Genomic DNA, 15140 nt, shown 5'->3' on the forward strand with positions numbered 1-15140 from the left:
TGCTGTGTAAGCATTGACAGGTGTTAATACACAGCCTAGGCTCTGTAAACTGGTATGTAAACAAAGGGTATGTAAACAAATGGGCCCACTGCAGCTAACGTCATGCCTGTTTACAGAGCATAGGCTGGGAATTCACATTGGATATTTTGGATTGGATTCAGCGCACACAGGTAGTGGATCGTGAGGAGATATTGACTAAAAGTGATTTTGACAACAAGCGTCCTCCAAAATCGCTGCCTGCACCTTTAATTGTGTTATCATTTGTGAAAGGGGCAGTGAAAGACATCTCTCACCACAGAAGGCTCCTCGTGAGCAGGCGTGAAGCTGATTTGGTCTGGGGAGCTGATGGAGGGGCGAGTGGTGCGTGGTGTCCTCGGCGAGGGCAAGGTGTCCCAGGCATTGCAGCCAATCGGAGGAGGGTTGGGCATCTGCACTCCTGACCGCTGGCAGCATTCCTCCGCATTCATCATCCAGGCCTCTAAGAGCTTCTCTCTGTCCCAATCTGATGCAAAAAAAAAGGTAAATTCACAATTAAAGAAACGATGCCACATTGAACCTAACAGACAACAATCATAGCAGTTGTGTTGTGGGTACATGAGAATGAGGTATGCAGAAAGAGTTAAGATGACTATAAAAATAAAACTCAGTTAAGTTATCACTATAAGAGACACTGCAGTCAAGAAATAGCTTACAAAAGAATTGGGACATAAAGTTTGGATAGCCGGTTCAGTTGGCTCGTAAAAACATTTTAAAAACCAGGTGATAAGAAAACAGACCAGGCCCAAATACACAAAGCTTTTTAAAATGTCTGCTTTGATCTAGAATCACTGAGGTAATCCCAAACGCATAAAAAAACTAAAGTGTATATTGTGTATTTCATAAATCTTCCTAGATGTAGTCCTTAAACAGGCACACGTAAAAATCCAAACACACCACATGAGAGAGATGTGCATTCAGCTTCATAAAACACGACTAAATCCTCATATAATCCACACAAAACGTATTCACACAAAATGTAATCACATAAAAACAGAGCATCTTGTTTCATATTTGTATTTGGTATTGATAGGCACAATGCTAAATCCACCGAAGCCCACACAAATCTCACTCTAGAGGCAACACTACCGCCTAAGCCTTTCAAACAGCCAACTGCATAGACCTGCTGCCATCTGCTTTTCTGTTTCAGAACAGCTCTTCAATCTCACATTAGCGCATGAGCAGGTTTGAGAGCTTTTCAGTAAATGTAATAATTGACTTGTGGACTTTGCCTGCGTCTAAATTTTCTCTGACAAAAAAATAAAAAATCCCCTGAGAAAATTAAGCAAAATGACCCCGGTCAACTGTGCAATTAGACCATTATCAGCCTCGAGAGAAACGTTTCACCACCAATCAAATGCCTTACACTCTAAATGGCCTCCGTAATGAATATTGCAACAATTTCCCCTATCTCCATTCAATTAAAACTCATCTACGAGTATGACCCTATCTCTGCGCTTCTGGCCATTAAAAAGGAGTCTGAAATTAAAAGTCTTCTCATTAAGTCTTAAATACCAAAAATGAAATACTAAATCGTCAGAAGCACAGACACAGACACAGGTCGCCAGCTAAACAGGAATGCGCCATTGATTGTGATACGGAAAAAAAGTGTGTAAACATTCTCACAAGAAATAAATGATGCATCCGTCCAAAATCCCTTTTCCCGGAGAATAACAAACATCCTGAAATGTTCCCGTCATATTAAACAGACAGCATTCCCATGATAGCAGTGAATAAATATAGAAAGACTCTGGGGTCACTCTCTCCCCTCTAAGCCCAAAAGTATGTCTAATATGTAGCACACAGCTCAACAAGCCAGCCAACTGAATTAGAGAATGGGGGTATTTAAAATTCAAAATCAACCCCACACCGTGACCACTATTTTTTTTTAACGAACATTATCTAAGCTACATTGAGTGCGGTAATAGTTTTCAAAGGCGTTACATCAAATGACATTGTTTTAAACGTTTGAAGTTGGCCATACACATTATCTTAGCTCGCTTGAGTTAAGCTATTTCAGAGAAATTGGTGGCTTGAGGCTGAAAATCAAATCAACACTGTGACACTGTAGCTCAGTCCTTCACTTATAAGAGTGTGTGGGTAATTCAGGGCAAGTAACTCACTACTGTGGGAATAAAGAATGTAGCTACATGAAATTCCTTCTCATTCCTCAGATTAAAATACTTTTTGCCTATTGGCAACGTGTTCCATAAATGCATGGCTCGTTAACTATGCAAGATGAATTTGACCATTGGAGCCCAATCATACGTGTATTTTGTATCACCTAAACCATGTGGACTTGTATATAATGTTATTGTTTGTTTGTTTGTGAAAGTGGATGTGTTACCCTCATACCCTTAACATGGCTTGTAAATACCCTGTTGATTTCAACTGCATACTGATTAACATACTGCTAGTTCCCTGTGGTAATAAAAACCTACATTTGCAACACCAATAAAGGGGTGTGTGTGTGTGTGTGTGTGTGTGTGTGTGTGTGTGTGTGTGTGTGTGTGTGTGTGTGTGTGTGTGTGTGTGTGTGTGTGTGTGTGTGTGTGTGTGTGTGTGTGTGTGTGTGTGTGTGTGTGTGTGTGTGTGTGTGTGTGTCATACATAAATGCATGATGCAGCTTGTTTGGGGACCCGTTTTCTGTTTTCTGTATCTGTTGCAAACAATGTTGTTTACATTAAATGCCAAGTGTGTCAACATGGATGTACCAGAGTTTTTCCATCACATATTTGGTGGGAAGGAAAAGCCCACTAAAATAACACTGAGAGCCTGTGACAATGACACTCTCATTGTTCACTGCTTGCCCCTGTAGCTTGACGTTTAGATGAGATATGGCTCTCTAATCCCAAATATAAATAATTAAACAAAACTTTGAAAGGAAACACAGAAATAATAAGTAGAAAATTTAAATAATAAAACAGATTTAACAATAGATGTTTTCTATTCTGAGCAGTAATCAGCTAAATATGGCTTCCTAAAAGCAGGTAAGCTCTTAGTGGAAAAAAGTGGTAAAAGGTGAAAAATGTTTTTTTGATTTTTGAAAGCATATTTCTGTTTAAAAAGCAATATTTGGGTATAGTCCTACATTTTAATATTCAGTGCCCTTTTATTTATTTATTTTTATTTTTTATTTTATTTTTTTTGGGGGGGGGGGGGGGCATTTTAAAAACCCAGGAAAGAAAAGGAGAAGGAGAAAAGCAATATGGCATGCAACACTGGTCCTTGGCCATAAAAATAACCCTGGGATGTTGCAGTTTATTTAGTTTTTTACCACTTGGCTACCAGGTCACTTGCTAAAGCACTCTTATTGTAAGGACAGGTGTGTGTGATTGTGTGATTGTGTGATTGTGTGTGTGTGTGTGTGTGTGTGTGTGTGTGTGTGTGTGTGTGTGTGTGTGTGTGTGTGTGTGTGTGTGTGTGTGTGTGTGTGTGTGTGTGTGTGTGTTTAATACCATTGGCACGTAGCAGCGCCTCTGCAGTGAAGAGCGGAGCCTGCAGCATGTCGGCTGTCTCCACTATCAGCATGTCCTTCAGCCTCCGGAGATCCTGAGGTCCCAGCCCCTCGTACAGCTAGAGAGAGAGGGGGGGGGGGGGGGGCAGTGGAGAGGAAAGGCACCGTAGTGACAAAGGGAAAATAAGAGAGGAGGGAATAAAGGTAGAGAAGGTAAAAAGGAAAAGGGCAGGTCGGCAGAGGGAAGTAATGAGCAGAGGAAGCCACAGAGGGTGAGATCAGGGGGAAGGGGGAAGGAAGTGATTAGGGTGACAGTAGGAAGAAAGATGGGTCAGAGGGGAGGAAGAGAACAGAGGTTTTAAAAACAAATCAAATATACACAGTCGCCTAGGCATGACTTGGCCATTCTGGAGACAATAAAGCTGGTGTTAATACACAGCCTAGGCTCTGTAAACTGTCATGTTTCTAGCCACAGTGGGTCCCCTTTTTTTACATACCAGTTTTCAGACTATTTTGTGAGACTACTACTCTGTATGTGTGTTTGTTTGTGTCTAACCGAAAACATCTGCAATGTGAATGGGGGAGGCTGGTCTACAACACTTCATACACTAGATTAATAGACAAATAGTGCCTGTTTCCAAGAGGAAAAAATACAAACCTGCATACTTGATGACTGAAAATGGTTCTTACAAAACTTGGGCAGCTTACTAAAAAAGCAAAAACAAATATTGTTTGAGGTTTTATTGGATTTTCCAACAGTTTGGTAGGGTGTGTATACAGAGGTTTGGTATTGATAAAGATGTAAGTGACACCAGTTGAAGGGTGACAGAGTGAATGCTGTTGTTGGTGTGTTATTGTGTGTACTGTTACCTCTCTTCGGTCGAGGGCTGCGTACTCTGCCTCTATGCCCTCGGCCTCGGGGGCAAGAGAGAAGACCATCTGTGACTCCAGGCACAGGGCCAGCTCCTTGTGGTGCTGCTTCTCTGCACAGTCACATGGAGTCTCACGCTCCTCGTTCTCTGCAAACAGGTCGGCTTCTCTCTGCACCAGCAACTGAGCAAGAGAGAAAACAAAGGAGGACAATTCGGCTTTGAATAACTGGGGCACTTTATGCACTATATTCAGGGACATGCTCTAAAAGTTCACTGGCTAGATTGAAAACATTGAAAAAATAACAGTTCAAAAACAGTGGACCACTAAACGCTCTGTTAGTAGTTGATGGAAAGGCTACAACAAAATATGGCAAAAATGCTTCCAATTGTTTTTTTTAACTCTGTGATCAGGATGATTGCTTTAAAACAGTTTCCGGGACGATAAAAGGATTGTAATTAAACGTCTTAACATAACTTTTCACTTTTAGAGGTGCAGCATTTATGAAAATTTGCCGCAGAGAGAAAGAAAGTCTCCGTTTTTGATTGATCCAATTTGATTGTTACTGTTATGCTCCTGAGGTACAATACGTAAAAGCTAAGCCACTTTAAGAACATTTAATACATTGTTCTCTTAAGTATGAATATGTTATTTTAGCTCTCCAAAAATGTGTTCCATTCTTTCTTCTCCACTTTGCTTTTTGCTACATTTTCCAATGTTTAGTGTATGGGTTCTCTCTTTCTTCCACAACAGACCTTCCCTTCATCTTAACTTTGACATTAAGTTTTGCAAGTGGTGCAAAGTGCATTCTGTTGTGCACAGCTTTCTGGGGGAAATTAAAAGAAAGAAAGAAAGAAAGAAAGAAAGAAAGAAAGAAAGAAAGAAAGAAAGAAAGAAAGAAAGAAAGAAAGAAAGAAAGAAAGAAAGAAAGAAAGAAAGAAAGAAAGAAAGAAAGAAAGAAAGAAAGAAAGAAAGAAAGAAAGAAAGAAAGAAAGAAAGAAAGAAAGAAAGAAAGAAAGAAAGAAAGAAAGAAAGAAAGAAAGAAAGAAAGAAAGAAAGAAAGAAAGAAAGAAAGAAATTGAACAGTACTACATGACATTGTGAACAATGGTTTTACAGAATTAAGTGCATTGCAATTTGATTATCTACAGTTGTGAAGCTAAGGTTAAGTCTATACGATAATGGAGGTGGTCCATATTGGGATGACATAGCGAGGTAATACACAAAATCTATTTCAAAATCAAACAAAGGGCATCTTCCCAAAACCTACAGGGAATCGGCTTGCTCAAACTGAAGAAAAAGGATGTGATCCCGCTGGTTATTGTCCCTTACCTGGTCACGACTGGAATGAACACAAGGCCACGCACCAGCCACTACTGTTCAAATATTTATAACACAAGAAGGGCAAAGATTGAATAATGTCTCTTCACATCAGGCCCCTTTGATCTTCCTTTTACTGAAATGGCTCACTGTCTTAGTGAGGCTCTTTGATCTATACCTTAAAAAGTCATACCATTAAAATACTGATGCTTCACATTATATTACTCCGGACTGAAAAATATTCAGAGGGTTTTGGAAACTCACCTGAACACAAATCTTCATGCCTGAGGCAGCAGCGTAGTGCAGGCAGGTATTTTTCTTGTTGTCGGTGGCATTGATATCAGCACACTCATACTGCCCATGGTCCAGCTTGGCTCCGGTCCATGCCAGGATGTATTGGAGACATTCTGCCCGGCGCCGTGTGTCTTCATACGGCCGTGAGATCCGGGGTTGCAGCGCCCCCTCTGAGCTCAGGATGTGGGGCCCCATGCAGAGCAGGTGCAGAGACGTCTCATTGTGCACATTGCGCTTGTTGGGATTCCCATCTTTGAGGAGAAAAGACCTTAAAGAATAGAAGACAGGGGCAGAAAAATACACTAGTCATTTGTCAGGCAAGACACTGTTATACTTAACTTTTCATTTCAGCTCTACTAAACAAAGTTATTTACCATGGTTTGCAATAGGCTAATTAATTTATACATAAATTGTAAGCTTATCTGGGGGGCCCTTAACATGTTCTTTACAACATAGCAAATCACATTTTATCTTGTGACAAAAAAGGTTGACATAAATAACAAAAATCACTTATTTCTGTTATACATAACTGCATAGTTGCATAGCATTAGAGTTTTAGTTTCACTGTATTCTAGGGACATTTCAGTGAGTGCACTCTGCAATATTTGAAATTAAATTTACAGAATTAAACTGCAGACACAGAACATTTGAACATGCACATTGCACCTCAGGTAAATCATTATCCAAATTAGGGAATCAGTCAGAGTCTAATTTTCAGCGCTCAAGGTGGAAACTACAACCGTCAAAATGGTAGCTATCCATCTGCTCAAACAATTAGCTTCAACTTGACTTTTACATTGCCTGCTGACATTTTACACCAATCCAAGCATTTTTGAAGTCAGGTCGGAAAGCAAATTTACACATGAAAATTGTGTGGTGATTGGAAGCTCTTGGAGCCTCAATCCCTTTCTATCCCTGCATGGTGCATTCCTGAGAGCTGCTAACAGATGGCTATGTGGAGAGACAGATGGTACAGAGACGTATAGAGACTAAACACCAAAAATATTCTCAAAAAAAAACAATGTAGCAGTACAGTACTAGATGGGACCAAATGAATCAACAACAGAGTGCTTAGAGGACACTTGATATCTGAACAGGTGCATATGAATGATTTTTTGAATAATGAATTAACTGCTGCGTAACAAAACAACTAAAGCACAAAAAATGGTCCCTCATCTAGCAACTTATTTCTCCTTTATCAAAGACAATGTGATTTTTTGAGTGAGTATACATTCTGTTTGCTTTGTTTCTTTGATTTGATCTGGGCCCTATCCTGACCTGAGTAGGCGCGTCATGGCGTGGCGGGCAGCGTAGTGCAGTGGAGTGTTGTGCTGGTAGGACTCTCCGTATGTAGAGTTGGGATCCAGGATCTCGTTGAACTGTGGGTTGCTCTCGTACAGATGGCAGGCCACCATCTCATCCCCGTTGATCAGAGCCTTACGGAACTTGGTCGCTGTGTTCCCCATCTCTCTTCACCCCTACGGTAGGTCCAAGCTCTGTCTGGCGCAGAAGCCTCTTAAGGTGTCTTCAACCTTTTTATGTCCAAAAGGCCAGCATACTGAAATATCCTAAAGAAAAGAAGAAAAGACACTGTTACATTCCTTTATGGCTGGCTGTGTCTGAGTCCGACAAGGCCTTGCTTTATAGGAAAATGGAGAATGAGCTCGTCTGGCAAAACATATTTTCACCGCTGTTTAAAAAGGAAAAGAAAAGCAGCCTTGCGTAGTATTAATCACTTCCATTGAATCAGAAGGGCGAGTGTTGCATCTCCAAGGTTGCTCCGGCTGCTACTGCCACAAGCCCATGTGTCGGCATCACTACTGCACCCTTAAACCACCTCCCTGTGTTTTTTCTCTTTTTTATTTTTTGAATCAACTAAACATAGCGCCAACAAAGCTCAAACAGAGAGAAGGACACGACTTCCTCTGGCATCACCGGGAGCTTCCGCCTCTCCGCAGTCCGCACCAACGTTGCCCAATCCCACTGTGGCCAGGAGCCATTGTGAAGCAAGGCATCTTCCACTCAAAAAAACAACACGCAGCGGGTCAGCATTTCGGCTTCCACCAGAGCGCCATATGGCCTTAACTGTTTACAATGTATTTGTATTGAGCTACAGCACACACACACATCCACAGAACACAACATTATCTCCTGTAGCGCGTCATATTCTCCTTCATGGTACAATTAGTTCATTCATGCTGAATTTTCACAAACACGCAAATCCTTCTAAAAAAAAGAATTTGCATTATAATGTCAAAATCAAGGATGAAATACAGCATTGAGATTTTTTTTTAAATTGTCGTAATTTTCCATTGCCACGTTTCAACAAATGAATAATAAGGTGAGAGAAAACATTGCATTGTGGAATAGAGGTAGATGGAACAGAGGCTATGTTGGAGTGGCTTTGCTCCTCCTAACTCTCTGTTACAAGCTTGTAATAAATCATAATAATTAATTATTAATTATTTTGACTCCACTTAGCCCACTTACATAACTAAATACTGTTCATTTAGGCTAAGTGTGAATCAATGTGCTCACCCATCGCCACAGTCAAATAATACAAACAAGTTACACACACAGCAACAGATTAGAGAATGATAGATCATTTCAAGGATGAAGCCAGTTAACTTTTACATTGCATCAATAAATGTGTGTCAAACTTGTGCAGTGTAAGGAGGACCATAATGTAGCCTATGTATGGACAGACACCTTTAAAACCACACAGCCTGAAGGCAAGACAAAGAGACAGTGTCCCACCATGGTGAACACTTGTAAACACCTTATCTTGGGTTATGTAATCTCTTAGGTGCTAGCACATATGTCTTGATAAAGTTACTCTCCAAATGTCTAACTAGGCTACTTAACCTGACAATAGTTAACGGCACTCTTCCACGACAGCGCCACCCAACATTTAACTTTAGCTACAGAAGTAGCAACTAAGGAAATAAACAAATCTGTGTGCGTCGCTCTGCCACTTATCACTAAACTCCTTCACGCAGGCCTTTCCCCATGTTGTGAGGTGTTTGACGCTTTCGTTAGCTGAAACCGACAGCTGTGTGTGTTGTGTTAATGAACAGGCTTTGTTAACGTGCCTGGTTAATAAAAACATTCACCTGACAACTAAACTGACCTCTGGCAACACGAGCTACGAATAATTGCGTTTGTTGAGAGGGCTATTAATGACAACACACAATGTTGCATGCTAGCACTGTGTTATTAAAAAAAAACATCAACACATCATGACGCTACAATCTGCGTTGACTAACGTCAGGGCATACGCTAGCGGGTCGGCTAGCAAGCTAACTGCGCTGCTATGGCCAACTTAGCTAGGACAGTTGATAAACTCCCAGTAAACAATGAGTAACAAGTATGCCCACTTACACACACGGTACATTTCGCTGCAGTAGACCCGACCGTGTCAATGCGCTGTCACTCGTTGGTGCGATAAAGGAGGCTTGTTCTTCTAAAAGTGAGACGCTTCTTGTTAAGTGAGGTAATCCATAAATAATGTGTGCTGCTCAGGGCAGTGATGTTGTTCCTGTCAACTCTCCGTTGACTCTCTGCAGGCTGCTACACGGGTTGCCAGGTTTCAGCGCAACCCCCCAAAACAGGCGCAGAAAGCTTTGGCAAATATTTTTCAAAGGCTAAACTGTGGCGTTTTGTGTGCGCCCACTGATTGAACATGCTGTTAAAACAAACACTTACGCCAGTGATTGAGTTTTACATCCTGATCCTAACATGAGGAAGTTGCAATAACCATTTATGTAAGACTGTATGCAACGGCCAAATAAGTGCACGTTTTCCCCATGGTTTTCCCCTTGTTCATTTTACTTAGGTTTATTAAGCCCATTTCATCCTGGCTGTCCCAACAATAGACTGTTAAACGTTCCTATAGGCCTAGGCCTATGACAGGCCATCCAGTTCGTTTGTGAATATTTGTTATTGTGTAGCAGTAGCCTCTGGCATTATAAGGAAGGACCTAGAATCCTAACCTATTGAACCTGTGTCGAATCTACAGGTTTCCACAGACAGACATAATAAATAGATGGGATCCTTTATATAATATAATACATATTTTAAAAAAAGTCACTTTTTGGCTGTAGTCTGTCATGATCTAACCATCTCAAACTCAATGTTATGTCAGATGCACTCAGTCTCCATCTCAACTCAACAGACTCCTGTAGTGAGGGATGGACAGTAGTTGTAAGTACAATAACATACCACTAGAGTGCGCCAGAGTCCATAGAAACAGATAGTGCCGTCAGCTAGACATAGGCCTAAGTGGTGATTTGTATTAATTTGAAAAGTCAAGGCAGTCCTCATACCGACACCAATGCCTATAAGAATATTTGAATCAGGTTTTGATTTTGCATTTTTTGTAGGCCTACATTATTAGGATGAATTCACATTCCATCAACTCCTGTGCATGCTGTGGTTCATAAAGGAACCAAACTGTATATAAGCATCAGATATAACGTTGTGGATAATCACATATGGTATTGCATTCATATAAAAATGTGTGTTTGTATTAAATGTAGGCTGCCATCAGCCCATCATATGTAAAGTATGTTTTATTTAAAAAGGGGCAAAGTTTCATAACCTGAAATAACCACTCAAATACTTGATATAACACATATGCATTTTATTATCAAAGATCTGAACATTACCATGAATGTATATACAGCATATCATCCCCCCACATTTACCAGTGCACACATTTCATATCAACAGGCCTTCAATAAATAATCTGCGAACAAATAAGCTCAGTGTAAAGGCAATACCAGTCATGTATGGCTATGCACAAATAAACAAATGTAAAACTAATTCAAAAAAGTGGGCTACTTAATATAATGCTTTGACACTTGCTAAATACAGGTTTACTTAAATAGGGTGTTTGTAAAAATATATAGTCCAGGAGGGGAAGTGGACCGTATAGAATAAGGGGAATACATCAGTGTCTCAGGATGTTGATTCTGATTGTGCCACAAAACTTTGACCCTTGATGTTCTGAAGAATAAAAAAAAGAGGGGGGGGATTGTCATCACCACCAAGTCAAACTATTGGTGTGCACAGAGCAAAAATAGCCAAATACTATTTCATAATGGTGGCAGAACAACCATAACGACTGAGTCCAAACAATTCATAGACAAAACATTCAAGGGTTTGTGTAGAATGAATAGTAAGCTGCCACGCCTTTGGATGAGGGGGCTTCTTTGCTGTAGGGGCTACTGTTGGAGGTAGCAGAGGCCAGGTCCTCACACTTGATGTCAACGGGTGAGTGCTCCGTGCTGAGACCGCTGAGAGACAAGCGCCTTCGCTTGCAGGCAGAGGAATAAGAATCAGCCTTGTCTAGGGACTGTGTGTCTGTCCAGGAGGGGATGAGGCCTCCACTGCCACTGTTCACCTCCTCTTCTAGCTGTGCTTTGGTTTTGTGTAAGTCTTCTGGGAAACCAGAGGCGGGGCTGGGTCTGGGGGACCAAGGCAAGCTGTGAGGAACCTTCCTCTGGTAGGCTGCTGCTCTGGAGCCCCAGCCTGCTGCAGACATACTGCTGAAAGGAGAGTCTGGGTAGTAACTGAGAGCGTGGGAAGTTTGCATGGAAAGGGATTTGATACCGTACGGAAGCAAGGGGCTGGAGTATTCCCCCTCGTATGGCGTGAGATCTAGCTTGCTGCCGGTGCAAGTGCCGTTTCCCCCTTGCTGCATGGAGGTGACAAACCACCTCTGAGAAGTGCCATCCTCTGTCTGAGGTGAGAGGAGGCTGTTGGTCTGCGGCACGGCCCTCTCGCTGTTGTAGAAGCGATTCTGGGGAAGGTTGTTGACAAACTGTTCCTGGAAGAGGGGCTGCATGCTGTAGCGGGCGCTGGGCACAATCTGGTGGGCACGCGGAGAGTCTGTCGGAGACGGCGTGAGGCGGTCGTGCTCTGCAGCTGTGTACATCCTGTAAGACACATGTATATAGACCACTGATTTAGTTGAGGTCACGCAAGGGTGTGGGTGAAAATATATCATGATGTGAAAACTGTATTTCAGATTTTAAACAACCAATCTTAGGTTGGTAAATGTAACAGGAAATCACAAGACATATAGTAGGACTATGTCATTTGATGTATTCCTATGCATGCAAAAATGTGATATTGTTTCTTGATTTATAACAGGAGAGCTATGGATGACAATGAAGTAAAATATACTCACGAATCGTAATTATCTCTGAATCCTTTGGCAAAAGGGTTGTGATCAATTTTCAGCTGTGTAATCTAAAAAAAATAAGAAAAATTGTAAAAGAAGCAATACATTGATATGTGAAAATAAGGAGAGAAAAGATGTTTAATAAGCATCACAAGCCAAATGCATGCCAAGCTAAATAAAATGCCAGATAGCTGATTCACATTGAAAAATTACCATTTGTTTAAATCAATATAAATTACAAATGGATTTGAACTAGTCACACACAATGCATAGTTACAAAGAAGGAATATTGGTCCAAGGATGTATGCCTATACTTATAGCAGCATTTAGCCTATAAAAAAATATAAGGGCATAGAAGACAAATATGCTATACAGAGTAATTGGTGATGCTTACATCGGTGTTCTGGTAGGCAGTGACAGCTATAAACTGGTTCTCTGGAAAGGTGAAGCTCTGACTCTTAAAGTCACTGCCAGCGTCCTCCACCCCGTCCTCCGTCACCTCCACGATGTGCAGTCTGGGCTGGTACTTATGCAGCGATTGTAGGACAATCATCTGCTCATAGACATAGTAAAAAAATATTTATCATTAATAATGAATAATACTTTTGATTCTAAGAATTGCAGGCCAATAAACTACATTATTATTTTCTACAGCGCATTTTTTTTCTACAAGTTGTTTATGTTTGTGACGTAGCCTAAGATTTATTCTGCCTTCGACAGAGCGTCTGGAATTTAGGATAGGCTACTGTAGGCTTTTTCATTCATTTTAATAAATGACTATTTTGCGGAGAAAATAAGAACAGTAACTTTACGTAGGACATAAAAGCCTGCAAATGAATTTCCTTCAGAAGGGGATATAAATAAATTATATCAAATGAGCCGCCCGCAATTGTGCTGGTGATTAATGTAAAACTATCAATGGTGCGTGCGCATTAAAAATACATATTTTCTGTTACGCAGGGCAGCAGCCAATTTATCAGAGAACCGATTACCAAAGAAATAAACAAAAACAATTATTTTGATTTTTTTACAATTAATTAAAATTCAGCAGTAATACCCTAAAATTGTTTAATGCAAAGAAAATGTTGACATTTAACTTAGGCCTATTTTAAATTATCGGAGGGTATGAATCGTTATTGTAGTTTTATAGTCTGGCATACCTGTGAAGTATTGAGATTGGTTCCTTTGTTGTTGGTGACTTTCAGTTTACTGAAGGAGATTTCTTGTCTCATCCAGTGAGCCCCTGTGTTTGGAGACTCTGGATGGATGTAGACTTTATTTCCTGAAACAAAGAAATACATGCATTAGACTATTTCCCATCATCAAACTCCATGACCGACCCCGAGTAAAACGTGTATATATAAGCTAGAGGTTCTGCACTGAAAAAAATACCTTAAAAAATATCTTTTTTCAGATGGTATAGATAGGGAATAGTATGCATAGAAATACAGCTTATTTTGTATCGAATTATTTTATTCTTGCATATAAAAAAGCGAATTTGATCATTTCCCCATGTTGATTGTTTTCCAGATATCCTTAATCGAAGGACAGCCACATGATCCCATTTACAAAATCGAACAACATGAAATGTTACAAATGTCAAATATCAAGATGAGTAGCCTACCTTGGCTATTGTTGTCTGCCTTTCCACAGGTGACCCACTTGCCTCCCTGAAACCTCCAGTGGTTTGGGTCTGCCAGCACCACCTCCACAAACACGTTGTAGTGCGCATTCAGGTTGAGACCAGCTATGTTAAAACCGAGGAATGGGAACATGCGTCTGCAAAACATACATTACAATAAATTAAAACGTAATCATTACAATACAATAATTCCACAAACAATTTCCCAATTAAAAAAAAAAATTTACCAATGAAAATCAGATTTTTTACATAAAATAGCCTGCTAATGTTATTCACGCCAACTGAGACATCCTCACTCATTTCCCATGTAAAAACACAATAATGGTGTCAAGGTATAAAGTCCACTGTCATAGGCTATCTCACCTGCCCTGCTTGGTGATGATCATCTCGGTCTGGTGCCGGTGGAACTTGAGCCAGAGCGGCCGGTTGCAGAGGTAGACCTGGGCCCTCATCTCCGGGCCGGGTAGACCTATGCTGCTGAGAGCGGACCCTGGGGGGCCGCTGTAGGTCGGGTAGAGGCAGCCGCCGGGGCCCTGGCCCAGCTGGTAGGCCGAGCTGAAGTGGCTGCGGCCGGCGGCGGAGGGAAATCCCGCGGGAGGCAACACGGAGCTCAAGTGGAGAGATGTGGGGTGGTACCTGCTGCCGGTGCTGGACGGGCTGTAAACGGTCGCGCTGGGGGTATAGGGGATGAAGGAGCAGGGAGTCGGTGCCTCTGGGCTCGGTTTAGAAACAGTGGGAGAGATGTAGTAGGACCGATCAGCGCCCATCACGTTCTCCGCGTACCTGCTGCCAGCTGACTGGTCGTTTCCATCAGCGGCTGGAGACTTGCACCTCTCATCCGCCGCTTCCTTCGTAGAGGAAAAGACTAGTGCGCTGCTGCTGTCTCCCTCACCGCCCAGCATGACTGATTTGTCTCCCTTTATTTGGTCTTGACGATTGCTTTCTTTGATCCCAGATGGTGGTTCTCTTTACTGGGTGTCTTCCTCCCCCCAGGAATCCCTAGAACACTCTATCTGAAAAATATATACAAAAACTATTTATTTAAAAACTTCTGTCTGCATCCACTGAAGTCTGAGAAGGCTGAGTTCTTAAGACAGATGCCAAGTATGATTATGGTATTGTTTGTCTACAAGCACTGGCCTAGGCTACCTGAGCCACCAACACTTAAAAGTGCCTAATAAAAGTGCCAAGCTGCATGCCAACTTGTGCGTAAAAGAAAAACTCAGTGAGATAGTGGAGGAGAGTGGCCGACTACATCAGAGCCGAAAAATAGTGGGCGTATCAGGGTGTGGCTGTACAATGGATCAAACCTGAACTGTTGAATTTCAGTTATT

General features: G+C 41.4%; 2 protein-coding genes across 2 annotated transcripts in view; both read right to left on the bottom strand.

Annotated features, from left to right (window-relative positions):
- Window positions 1-9470, bottom strand: part of LOC307259584 (ankyrin repeat and IBR domain-containing protein 1-like) — a 36293-nt gene extending 26823 nt beyond the window's left edge. Inside the window, exons 1-6 of the mRNA XM_080039526.1 lie at window positions 9359-9470; window positions 7256-7545; window positions 5948-6245; window positions 4364-4546; window positions 3495-3612; window positions 294-502 (exon numbers count right to left, since the gene is read on the bottom strand). Coding sequence (XP_079895652.1) covers window positions 294-502; window positions 3495-3612; window positions 4364-4546; window positions 5948-6245; window positions 7256-7443 — 996 coding nt within the window. The 5' untranslated portion in view covers window positions 7444-7545; window positions 9359-9470. The remainder of the gene's footprint in view (window positions 1-293; window positions 503-3494; window positions 3613-4363; window positions 4547-5947; window positions 6246-7255; window positions 7546-9358) is intronic.
- Window positions 9471-11132: 1662 nt separating this feature from the next.
- Window positions 11133-14708, bottom strand: LOC307260037 (eomesodermin-like; the record flags this gene model as incomplete). The annotated part of the gene is made up of 6 exons (XM_080040159.1): window positions 11133-11916; window positions 12171-12232; window positions 12559-12717; window positions 13325-13446; window positions 13789-13943; window positions 14170-14708. The coding sequence occupies 6 exons, from the start codon at window positions 14706-14708 to the stop codon at window positions 11133-11135; spliced, it is 1821 nt and encodes a 606-aa protein (XP_079896285.1).
- Window positions 14709-15140: the final 432 nt, after the last annotated feature.

Source organism: Ammodytes marinus (genome assembly GCF_949987685.1).
Source record: "Ammodytes marinus genome assembly, chromosome: 13".
NCBI classification, from domain to species: Eukaryota; Metazoa; Chordata; class Actinopteri; order Uranoscopiformes; family Ammodytidae; genus Ammodytes; species Ammodytes marinus.